Below are 13,149 nucleotides of genomic sequence, written 5' to 3' on the forward strand. Positions count from 1 at the left end.
CGGTAATCTAATAAGGTCTTCTTTATTGGGAGTAGTCTGTATAATGTGTTGTAATTGTGCATATTTTAGCCATGGGGCAAAGGAGCCAAATAAAATTGGTGAGAGTTCCTCCCTGGGTTTTAGTTTGCCTTGTGTAAGCAGGAGTGCCATGGGGACAGAGTCTAATAGTTCAGTAATTGGTGTGTCTTTTCTCCTGTTTTCGTATCCCCCCATCAGTTCTATGTTGGGAAAAATTGGGGTAAGAGGGGAAACAAGGGTGGACAGGGCCGGTGTAGTTTTAATTAAGTGATCCCATGTGCTAAATATGTGCCGGTAAAGTGTGGATGATTGGCAAGCAGGGGTGTGCCTGGCTTTAGGGAGCCAGCATAGGGGGCCTGGGTTAGGGGATTTAAGTAGCTGGGAGTCAATCGCCACCCATGCCTTAGAGTCCCTTCTACAGTGCCAATCCAGGATTCTCTGCAATACTGATGCGTGATAATATAAGTTTAACTCTGGTAGGCCCAGTCCCCCAGTTTGGAGGGATCTATACATTGTTCCTCGAGCTATCCTTGGGCGTGAACTTCCCCACACAAAAGTATTTATGGCTTTTTGAAGTTGTTGTATGAATGTCTTAGGAAGTGTGATTGGCATCACTTTTAATATATATAAGATTTTGGGGAGTATTGTCATTTTGATAGATTGTATCCTGCCCCACCACGACAGGGGTTTTTCCTTCCAGGAGGATAGGGAGTGTTGTATAGAGTGTAGGAGGGGCCGGTAATTTAGGGCAAACCATCTCGAGGAATTAGGGGATAGTATTATGCCTAAGTATTTTAGATGTGAATTTTGGATTTTAAATGGACATGATGGCATGAAAGCTGCGAAGGTACTGGCGGTCATTGAGATATTTAGGAGTTCGGACTTTGAATAATTGATATGGAAATGCGAGAATTTACTGAAATTATCAAATTCCAGGGTCAGGTTGGGCAGTGATATGTCAGGCAGGGTCAGTGTGACCAACACAGCTAGCTTATGGCAGTCTGAACCGATTGGGATGCCGTGTATTTCTGGATTTTTCCTGATATGACAAGCTAAGATCTCCATCGTAAGGACAAAAAGAATGGGTGATAGTGGACAACCCTGTCTAGTCCCATTATTTATGTTAAAACTGTGTGATAGGACCCCATTCGCGCGGACCTTTGCAGAGGGGCCATTATATAAATGGAAAATTCGTTTGATCATTAGTTCCCCAAACCCGAAGTGTTTTAGTGTACTATGCAGAAAAGGCCAGTTCAGCCTATCAAAAGCTTTCTCCGCATCAGTGGAGGCCAGGACGGCAGGGATCTGTTTTGTTTTAACGTATTCCATTAAATGGAGAACCCGAATCGTATTGTCTCTGGCCTCCCTGAGCGGCACGAAGCCGGCCTGGTCTACATGCACCAAAGTTGGAAGTATTTTACTGATCCGGTTTGCCAGTATCTTGGCGTATATTTTTATATCCCCATTTAATAGGGATATTGGGCGATAATTACTTGGTTCTGTGGGGGGTTTACCTGGTTTAGGTATAACCGATATATGGGCTTCCAGGAGGTTAGGGGAGAGCAGACCATCTTTATCGAGAGAATTGAAAAGATTAGTAAGGTGAGGGGCCAAAATGGATTGGAACTGTTTATAGTATGAGGCCGATAGGCCGTCTGGGCCGGGGCTTTTACGTAGTGGTGTACTATTTATGGCTGCAATGACCTCTTGGGGGGATATGGGGTCCTCCATTTGTTTCAAGATGTGGTCAGGTAGAGTTTGAATATTGGCCTTCTGTATGTAAGAATCTATTGCCCGTGATCCGAGGAGTATGGGGTCGCAGGGATATTGTAAAGGTTTTTGTAGTAATCTCTAAAGACCTTTGCGATTGTTTTACTGTCATGTGTGTATTCCCCTGGTGTGGCTGGCTGGCTGACAATTTGTGAATAAATTGGGTGTTCGTGCGAGTTTTAAGGGTTCTAGCCAATACTGGACCTGCCTTATTGCCTTCTATGAAATATAGTTTGTTTAAGTATATTGCCTTTCTCTGCGCTTCTCTGCTGAGCAATTCGTTTAATTTGTGTCTAGTCTTCGCTAATTGAGTTATATACTGTTCATTAGTTGGGGTTTGCATATGCAACCTCTCTATATCTCGGAATTGATGAATCAGCAAGTTGTATTGTTTATTATAGTTTTTCCTCATTATAGATTTCTGCTTCAAAAATTCCCCTCTAATTACTGCTTTGTGTGCTTCCCAGACTAGGGCAGGAGATGTATCTGGGATTGCATTGTGCAGGAAATAGTCTTTAAGTGAGCGCGTAATTTTATCTTTAATTAGTGGTTGCAGTAGCAGTGTCTCGTCTAGCCACCAATGTGGGTCAGTAAGGGGCTTGTCTGGTAGGGCCAAAGATAGCGTTACCATCGAATGGTCGGACCATGGGGTCGGTAAAATTTCCGTATGTTTCATTAGGGGTAAGCTCTTCTGGTCTATGAATATGTGGTCTATTCTGGAATATGACTTTTGGGGGTTTGAATAGAAAGTATATGTCTTTTGTGTGGGGTGTTGGACTCTCCAGGTATCTAAGAGTGTTGCACTGCATAGGACCCTTGAGATGACACTCAAAGAACTCTTGGGCATTGAGCTTTTTTTATTAGAACAATCTAGTGGCGGTTCCATAGCCACATTGCTATCTCCTGTCAGAATCAGTGTACCTTGTGTCACCTCTAGTAATGTTCTGATTAGCTTTTTGAAGAAACGAGCCTGGCCCGTGTTTGGTGCATAATATGTTGCAAAAGTGATTTGGCGGTTGTAGAGTGTGCCCACTAGGATCAAGAATCGTCCCTCATTGTCTGTGTGCTGCTGGGTGAGCTGAAAAGGGACACTATGTCTAAATAGTATACCCACTCCATTCCGTTTAGCAGGGGCTGAATTAAAGTATCCTACTGGGAATTGTTTAGAGGAGCATTTCGGTATCATATGCTTGCAAAAATGGGTTTTTGTAGGAAAATCACCTCTCCCTTATGTTTGTGAAACCAATTGAGGGCAATGGATTTTTTGGTGGGCGAATTTAGGCCTTTAACATTTTGGGAGATTAACAGAAGATCAGGGACCGCCATATGTGTTATGCATAATGATGTTTGCGTAATGTTGCTTGTATATCCTATAGAATGCTATGTTTAATGTGGAAGGGGTTACTACTGATTCAATGTAAGCGTGTACGAGTTGTATGTTATAGTACCTGAGCTTGGGTGTCTGTTGTTGGTACCTTTCAGTTTCGTCTCTGTCGGATAAAGGGTAGGAGGGAAAAGAGAAGTTGTACAGGGAATAGCAATCCCCTCTAGTACGAGGATCCGCTAGAAGAAATAAAGAATGTAAGTAAAACAAATAAAACATTAACAATAACACAGCATAACTAACAATATAACAACAATACTTAAAACAGTATTTCGAACAAGATGGGGGGATCATAGTAAATAAAGGAAGTTACCATGACGGAGCATTTCCATTTGGAGCTTAAATGTGTTATAGGGGGGGGCCTAGCTAGGGGATGGACAGGGCTTGGCCAGTTAGCATCAATCTATTTTGATGTAGTAATACAATTATATAAATTTAGGTATAAAACATTTTCTATACATGTTACCAGATATTTCTAGGTTTCTGGCATTTTATTATACCGGGTAATAAACATTTGTAAGGGTAACCAGTCTCTTAGCTCTTTATTTTCAGGTCGGTCCTTCTTGTCGGGCTGCTTTCTGGCTCCCCTGGTTAGTTTTCCTGGAGACTCTTGTCCAGGCAAGTCTCTGTTGCTTCGGTGCCAGTGATGGTATATTATCTCCTGACATTGGAGTGGGTGTCGAGCGTGTAGATGGAGGTGGAATTTTTAGGCTGTCACAAAATTGCTCGAGGTCGTCTGGGTGGCTATATGTGACAGTCTGAGAGTTATGCAGTACTTTAATGCAGAAAGGGAAACCCCATCTGTAGGGTATTTTTAAGTCTTGCAGGTGTGTAGTGAGGTATCTCGCCTCTCTGCGTTTGGAGAGTGTGATGTTACTCAGATCCGCATATATTTGTACTGTATCTCCTTCGAACAGGATTTGGCGGGTTTTCCGCGAGGCTGTCATTATTTTCTCCTTGTCTTTGAAGTTTTGAAATCGCAGGATTATGTCTCTAGGCGGCTTATCGTCTGCCGGTTTCGGGCGTAGTGCCCGGTGAGCTCTGTCTAGAGGGATGGTTGAAACGTCTTCCTGTAGTATGTGTTGGAACATCTGCTGCAGGTGTTTCTGGATTTGAGAGGTTGTAACTTTCTCTGAGATGCCTCTTATTCTTAGGTTCTGCCGTCTCCCTCTGTTATCCAAATCCTCAACTTGGTTTTGAAGTTGCTGTATCATGTCATCATGCACTTGAAGAGTACGGTTCTGGAGTTCTGTAGTATTTGAAAATTGTTCCAAATCCTCTTCTGTCTCTAAAACTCTATCCCCCAAGTCTGAGAGATCTTTCCTGACTTCAGATAGTCCTTCTTTAATAAGTTTTCCCACTTGGGTGAAAAAGGATGCAAAGTCTGCCTTAGTCGGCAAATTTTGTATGTCCGCTTTAGTGAGGAGAGCAGGAGAGTCCACGTCAGAGGTGGTTTGTTCAGTGTCTGTTGGATCAGCTGTAGCTGACATGGAGGATTCTAGAACTTTAAAGAAATTGGCCATTTTTGCATTGGAAGGTGCTAGGCTTTTAATATTTTTATCTGGCCTTGGTGTGCGTCTAGATGCCATTTCTGGCTTTGCAATATTAGTGAGTCTGGCGAGTTTCAATCTCCAAGCTTTAATTTAGCTTAGTCACTTTGCAGTGTAAAGGTAGCACAGAGTCTTCCAGTTCAGGATGGAGATATTTAGGAAATAAACAAATGTCCCATTTAGATGCGATGTAAAATGGTATCTTTACCAATTGTATGCTGTCAGTCTATGTCGATCTGTTTAAGCACAGCTATTAGTGAAGTAGCTTGTAAACTTCTAAGCTTGTGTACTTCTATAGATCGATGTCGTTTTAAGCTGTTTAATGTGGTTTCTGTTAGGGATTGCTCACATGTTCAAAGATAGTGCACCATAAGCAGCTGTTCGTCTCTGCACTTTGCTTTAAGTGTTGTCTAAAGGGCTGTAGTTGCAGGGAATGTAATGTTTCTGCCCCAGTAGCTAATGATAGTCTGTCCGGTAAGGCCTAAATAGGTTTTGCTATTGATTGTATTGCACGGCCGTTTCCAGGTGTTAAATTGTGCTGGCGACAGGGCTACAGGTCATTTTCCTCAGAGGGGGCAGTCGATAGGTTGATGTGTGATCGTTGGAGCACTAAGTGCTTCACTCTTACCCCTTGTAGCAATGGCGCGTGTACTGTCTTTTTACTTTAGCGTGGTGCGCAGTTAGGCCCGTTGTGCTCTGGGATCTGGTTCCGTCGCCAACCTTCTTAGTTTAGCGATCTGGGCATTGCATTCGGTGCTCCGGAACTTCGCTTGAGGCTAAGTTGCCTTTTCCAGTTTTATAGTGGCCTGGATGCCCCCTTAAAGTGCCGTGGAAAGAGCTCCTTTAACCGGAGCTAGAAATCATGCGGCCATCACAGACGCTGGCCGGCTCCGCCCCCCAATTTTTCTATTTTTTTCTCTGTTTTACCACTATTGGATTCTATGGATTGTTGATATATCACAGTTGGATCACATTTGGTCACTGTTTGAACTTTCACTTTGAACTACTCATATTTGGAACTATTTGTATTTTTGCATTTTTGTATTTTTGCATTTTTTGGATGTTTTAGAAGCTGGACATTGCTATTAATATTATTTGTATTCACAATTATTATTTTTTTTTCTCACTATTTTCAACTGTTTGGTACCTGTACACCATTTATATCATTTTAACTGTGTTGATATATATGCACTTGTATCTGTACTAGGCAAGGGATCTCCTACTTAGTTCATAGAGGATCCCCCACGGATTCTGCATTTGTTTTATCATTGTTTTATTTACAATATTGTTATATCATCATTTTAGATATACCATGGATCCATGTTAGCGATAGGTATTTTATTCTAATTCTATGTTTTAGACTTGTTCATGTTTGTATGCATTTTTCAAATTGTGAATCTTTTACTATAGATATAAGCTTTACTTCATTTTTAGCTTATTGAGCTATCTTAGCGCTCACTCCCTCCTTATATGTATTTTAATAAATTGGGAATCTTCTACTTTAGCTATTACTATTTTTAGCCTATTACGCTTTTTCAGCGCTCACTCCCTCCTTGTTTTACTTACAACATATACTGTATATGTATGCCACAGGTTACTGTCACTATATAAAAAGGATGTACCACACTGATATTCTAAACTCAAAATCACACATCTGGAAAATACAGCCTAGTTTAATTTAAATATTTCAGGTAAAGAGAGAAAATAACCCCTCAGAAAAGGGTGCCTCTATAAACCTTTATAGCGAGGAAGAGCAAATGCCATTGTAAAAAGTAGATTGTAGGCTTGCACATGGGCCTTCTATGCACTCCCTCAGAAAATAGGACATTAGATAGCAAAACATGCTGCATGAGGCATTAATATAAAAGTAGTCAAAGGAGACATTCATATTACCAAAGTTATATCAAATGATTTATAGCCGCATGTTGGCGTTCAATGTATACTCCCTAAAAAAATGTATTGCCCTAGAATCAACAATCAGAGAGATAGTGGATATAACAATGCTAAGATCAGCGATCAGGCTAAAGTGGCTAAGGTGGGGAGTGCCGGCAACTCCCGATATCTGGAGTAGCATCTGAAAGGCCAGCATCTATGGCTGGTAATGGATCATGTCCAGTACTCGTCTGCATATTATTTAGTTGCGTGCCAAGGTTTGCTTCCCAATCTTCTGCACTCAGCTCAGAATCTGACCTCTCTGTACCTTGGGGACTGATGATTGCTATAAGCAGGCCCAATCTGCTTATCATTTTTCGATCATAATCCTCAGAGGGTTAGCATGGCCATGTGGAGATCTGCCATGATAGTTATATAGGTTCCAGCCTATACATATTTTAGTTGAAAACGACAGTTCTGTAGATTAAAAACTATATAGATTTTAATTGAAAGGAGTGAAGCGTGTTATTCACTCAAACCTCGGTATCCCGATCTGGAGAGTTCAGCAGAATAAAGATACTTGCATCTCCCAATCCAGCAAATCTATCCCATGCAGTAAAATATCTTGCTTGATGGTTTTTGCAAGTTCAGATATAAGGCAGAATGTATATCACAATTGTAGCTCTCCCAGAATAGTGGCCATCTTCAACCGTGGCCTGGACAGTCTTCATTTCTCTTGTTAAGTGTATCCAGTCCACGGATCATCCATTACTTGTGGGATATTCTCCTTCCCAACAGGAAGTTGCAAGAGGATCACCCACAGCAGAGCTGCTATATAGCTCCTCCCCTCACTGCCATATCCAGTCATTCTCTTGCAACTCTCAACAAAGATGGACGTAGTAAGAGGAGAGTGGTGTATTATAGTTAGTTTTTTTAACTTCAATCAAAAGTTTGTTATTTTTAAATGGTACCGGAGTGTACTGTTTTATCCCAGGCAGCATTAGAAGAAGAATCTGCCTGTGATTTCTATGATCTTAGCAGAAGTAACTAAGATCCACTGCCGTTCTCACATATTCTGAGGAGTGAGGTAACTTCAGAGGGGGAATGGCGTGCAGGTTTTCCTGCAATAAGGTATGTGCAGTTAACATATTTCTAGGGATGGAATTTGCTAGAAAAATGCTGCTGACACCGGATTAATGTAAGTTAAACCTTAAATGCAGTGATAGCGACTGATATCAGGCTTATTAACAGAGATACATACTCTTATAAAAATGTAATATAAAACGTTTGCTGGCATGTTAATTGTTTTTATATATGTTTGGTGACAAAACTTATGGGGGCCTAGTTTTTTTCCACATGGCTGGCTTGATTTTTGCCTAGAAACAGTTTCCTGAGGCTTTCCACTGTTGTAATATGAGTGGGAGGGGCCTATTTTAGCGCTTTTCTGCGCAGCTAGAATTACAGACAGAGACACTCAGCTTCCTTCTGCATGATACAGGACATCTCTGAAGGGCTCAAAAGGCTTCAAAAGTCGTGTTTGAGGAGGGTAACAACCACAGTAGACCTGTGGCAGTTGTGACTGTGTTTAAAAACGTTTTTGTCATTTATTATTCCGTTTTTGGTATTAAGGGGTTAATCATCCATTTGCAAGTGGGTGCAATGCTCTGCTAACTTGTTACATACACTGTAAAAATTTCGTTAGTGTAACTGCCTTTTTTCACTGTTATTTCAAATTTTGTCAAAATTTGCTTCTCTTAAAGGCACAGTAACGTTTTTTTATATTGCTTGTTAACTTGGTTTAAAGTGTTTTCCAAGCTTGCTAGTCTCATTGCTAGTCTGTACAAACATGTCTGAAACAGAGGATACTTGTTCATTATGTTTAAAAGCCATGGTGGAGCCCCATAGGAGAATGTGTCATGAATAATACCCTGTCAGAGGTATTAGCCAGATTGCCTGAATTGAGAGGCAAGCGCGATAGCTCTGGGGTTAGACGAGATACAGAGCGCGTAGATGCTGTAAGAGCCATGTCTGATACTGCGTCACAATATGCAGAACCTGAGGATGGAGAGCTTCAGTCTGTGGGTGACGTCTCTGAATCGCGGAGACCTGATTCAGAGATTTCTAATTTTAAATTTAAGCTTGAGAACCTCCGTGTATTGCTTGGGGAGGTATTAGTGGCTCTGAATGACTGTGACACAATTGCAGTGCCAGAGAAATTGTGTAGGCTGGATAAATACTATGCAGTGCCGGTGAGTACTGATGTTTTTCCAATACCTAAAAGGCTTACAGAAATTATTAGTAAGGAGTGGGATAGACCCGGTGTGCCCTTTTCCCCACCTCCTATATTTAGAAAAATGTTTCCAATAGATGCCACTACACCGGACTTATGGCAGACAGTCCCTAAGGTGGAGGGAGCAGTTTCTATTTTAGCAAAGCGTACCACTATCCCGGTTGAGGACAGTTGTGCTTTTTCAGATCCAATGGATAAAAAATTAGAGGGTTACCTTAAGAAAATGTTTATTCAACAAGGTTTTATTTTACAGCCCCTTGCATGCATTGCGCCTGTCACTGCTGCGGCGGCGTTCTAGTTTGAGGCCCTGGAAGAGGCCATCCATGCAGCTCCATTGACTGAAATTATTGACAAGCTTAGAACACTTAAGCTAGCTAACTCATTTGTTTCTGATGCCATTGTTCATTTGACTAAACTAACGGCTAAGAATTCCGGATTCGCCATCCAGGCGCGTAGGGCGCTATGGCTCAAATCCTGGTCAGCTGATGTGACTTCAAAGTCTAAATTACTCAACATTCCTTTCAAGGGGCAGACCTTATTCGGGCCTGGTTTGAAAGAAATTATTGCTGACATTACTGGAGGTAAGGGTCATACCCTTCCTCAGGACAGGGCCAAATCAAAGGCCAAACAGTCTAATTTTCGTGCCTTTCGAAATTTCAAGGCATGTGCAGCATCAACTTCCTCCGCTTCAAAACAAGAGGGAACTTTTGCTCAATCCAAGCAGGCCTGGAAACCTAACCAGTCCTGGAACAAGGGCAAGCAGGCCAGAAAGCCTGCTGCTGCCTCTAAGACAGCATGAAGGAGCGGCCCCCTATCCGGGGTTTTATTCAAATCTGTTTGTGGTTCCCAAAAAAGAAGGAACCTTCAGACAAATTTTGGATCTAAAGATCCTAAACAAATTCCTCAGAGTTCCGTCATTCAAGATGGAAACTATTCGAACCATTTTACCCATGATCCAAGAGGGTCAGTACATGACCACAGTGGACTTAAAGGATGCCTACCTTCACATTCCGATTCACAAGAATCATCATCGGTTCCTGAGGTTTGCCTTTCTAGACAGGCATTACCAATTTGTAGCTCTTCCATTCGGGTTGGCTACAGCCCCGAGAATTTTTACAAAGGTTCTGGGCTCACTTCTGGCGGTCCTAAGACCACGAGGCATAGCGGTGGCTCCTTACCTGGACGACATCCTGATACAGGCATCAAGCTTTCAAATTGCCAAATCTCATACAGAGATAGTTCTGGCATTCCTGAGGTCGCATGGGTGGAAAGTGAACGAAGAAAAGAGTTCTCTATCTCCTCTCACAAGGGTTTCCTTCCTAGGGACTCTAATAGATTCTGTAGAAATGAAAATTTACCTGACGGAGTCCAGGTTATCAAAACTTCTAAATGCTTGCCGTGTTCTTCACTCCATTCCGCGCCCCACGGTGGCTCAGTGCATGGAAGTAATCGGCTTAATGGTAGCGGCGATGGACATAGTGCCATTTGCGCGCCTGCATCTCAGACCGCTGCAATTATGCATGCTCAGTCAGTGGAATGGGGATTACACAGATTTGTCCCCTCTACTAAATCTGGATCAGGAAACCAGAGATTCTCTACTCTGGTGGTTATCTCGGGTCAATCTGTCCAAGGGTATGACCTTCCGCAGACCAGATTGGAATATTGTAACAGATGCCAGCCTTCTAGGTTGGGGTGCAGTCTGGAACTTCATGGACTCAGGAGGAGAAACTCCTCCCAATAAATATTCTGGAGTTAAGAGCAATATTCAATGCTCTTCTAGCTTGGCCTCAGTTAGCAACACTGAGGTTCATCAGATTTCAGTCGGACAACATCACGACTGTGGCTTACATCAACCATCAAGGGGGAACCAGGAGTTCCCTAGCGATGTCAGAAGTCTCCAAGATAATTCGCTGGGCAGAGACTCACTCTTGCCACCTGTCAGCGATCCATATCCCAGGTGTAGAGAACTGGGAGGCGGATTTTCTAAGTCGTCAGACTTTTCATCCGGGGGAGTGGGAACTCCATCCGGAGGTGTTTGCTCAATTGGTTCTCCGTTGGGGCAAACCTGAATTGGATCTCATGGCGTCTCACCAGAACGCCAAGCTTCCTTGTTACGGATCCAGGTCCAGGGACCCAGAAGCGGCACTGATAGATGCTCTAGCAGCGCCTTGGTTCTTCAACCTGGCTTATGTGTTTCCACCATTTCCTCTGCTCCCTCGTCTGATTGCCAAAATCAAACAGGAAAGAGCATCAGTGATATTGATAGCGCCTGCGTGGCCACGCAGGACCTGGTATGCAGACCTAGTGGACATGTCATCCTTTCCACCATGGACTCTGCCTCTGAGACAAGACCTTCTAATACAAGGTCCTTTCAATCATCCAAATCTACTTTCTCTGAGACTGACTGCATGGAGATTGAACGCTTGATCCTATCAAAGCGTGGCTTCTCCGAGTCAGTAATTGATACCTTAATACAGGCACGAAAGCCTGTCACCAGGAAAATTTACCACAAGATATGGCGTAAATATCTTCATTGGTGTGAATCCAAGAATTACTCATGGAGTAGGGTTAGGATTCCTAGGATATTGTCCTTCCTCCAAGAGGGTTTGGACAAAGGATTATCAGCTAGTTCTTTAAAGGGACAGATTTTTACACAAGCGTCTGGCAGAAGTTCCAGACGTTCAGGCATTTTGTCAGGCTTTAGTTAGAATTAAGCCTGTGTTTAAACCTGTTGCTCCTCCATGGAGATTAAACTTGGTTCTTAAAGTTCTTCAAGGGGTTCCGTTTGAACCCCTTCATTCTATTGATATTAAACTTCTATCATAGAAGGTTCTTTTTCTGATGGCTATTTCCTCGGCTCGAAGAGTCTCGGAGTTATCTGCCTTACATTGTGATTCTCCTTATCTGATCTTTCATTCAGATAAAGTAGTTCTGCGTACAAAACCTGGGTTTTTACCTAAGGTGGTTTCTAACAAGAATATCAATCAAGAGATTGTTGTTCCATCATTATGTCCTAATCCTTCTTCAAAGAAGGAACGTCTTTTGCATAATCTAGACGTAGTCTGTGCCTTGAAGTTTTACTTACAGGCTACTAAAGATTTTCGTCAAACATCTAACCTGTTTGTTGTTTACTCTGGACAGAGGAGAGGTCAAAAGGCCTCGGCAACCTCCTCTTTCTTTTTGGCTTCGGAGTATAATCCGTTTAGCCTATGAGACTGCTGGACAGCAGCCTCCTGAAAGGATTACAGCTCACTCTACTAGAGCTGTGGCTTCCACCTGGGCCTTTAAAAATGAGGCCTCTGTTGAACAGATTTGCAAGGCTGCGACTTGGTCTTCGCTTCATACCTTTTCCAAATTTTCCAAATTTGATACTTTTGCTTCTTCGGAGGCTGTTTTTGGGAGAAAGGTTCTACAGGCAGTGGTTCCTTCTGTTTAAGTTCCTGCCTTGTCCCTCCCATCATCCGTGTACTTTAGCTTTGGTATTGGTATCCCACAAGTAATGGATGATCCGTGGACTGGATACACTTAACATGAGAAAACATAATTTATGCTTACCTGATAAATTTATTTCTCTTGTAGTGTATCCAGTCCACGGCCTGCCCTGTCCTTTTCAGGCAGGTCTAAATTTTAATTAAACTACAGTCACCACTGCACCCTATGGTTTTTCCATTCTTGGCTTGTTTCGGTCGAATGACTGGATATGGCAGTGAGGGGAGGAGCTATATAGCAGCTCTGCTGTGGGTGATCCTCTTGCAACTTCCTGTTGGGAAGGAGAATATCCCACAAGTAATGGATGATCCGTGGACTGGATACACTACAAGAGAAATAAATTTATCAGGTAAGCATAAATTATGTTTTTTTTTTACACCTGGATTTTATGTACAAAGCAGACTTATAGCACTATGGTACTATATATTCCCTATATTTATAGCAAAAGTCACCATAGAGGCTTTTATAAAAAATTGTATGAGTCTATTTAAATTCTCTGGGCTTCTCTGGGCTTTGGGCATGGCTTCTGTCCCTGCTAGTGTACCTGATAGTTATTGGTAGAAATGCTTAGATTTCTATGGATAGTGCAATGAACCATTCTGTTTCTTACAAATACATTTTCTTACAGGACATGGAGAACAGTTTCTTTCTTAATGTGAACAAACAGGTTTCCGGTGTATGTGAACAACTGGCTCGAGATCCCAACCTGCAGCAAGGCTACAACAGCATGGGATTCTCCCAGGGGGGTCAGTTTTTGTAAGTGGCAGCTTTACAGA

General features: G+C 42.4%; 1 protein-coding gene across 1 annotated transcript in view; it reads left to right on the forward strand.

Annotated features, from left to right (window-relative positions):
- PPT1 (palmitoyl-protein thioesterase 1) overlaps nt 1–13,149 on the forward strand; it is a 177,949-nt gene that overhangs the window by 56,274 nt on the left and 108,526 nt on the right. Inside the window, exon 3 of the mRNA XM_053707299.1 lies at nt 13,002–13,129. Coding sequence (XP_053563274.1) covers nt 13,002–13,129 — 128 coding nt within the window. The remainder of the gene's footprint in view (nt 1–13,001; nt 13,130–13,149) is intronic.

The sequence above is a fragment of the Bombina bombina genome, chromosome 3, assembly GCF_027579735.1.
Source record: "Bombina bombina isolate aBomBom1 chromosome 3, aBomBom1.pri, whole genome shotgun sequence".
In the NCBI taxonomy this organism is placed as follows: domain Eukaryota; kingdom Metazoa; phylum Chordata; class Amphibia; order Anura; family Bombinatoridae; genus Bombina; species Bombina bombina.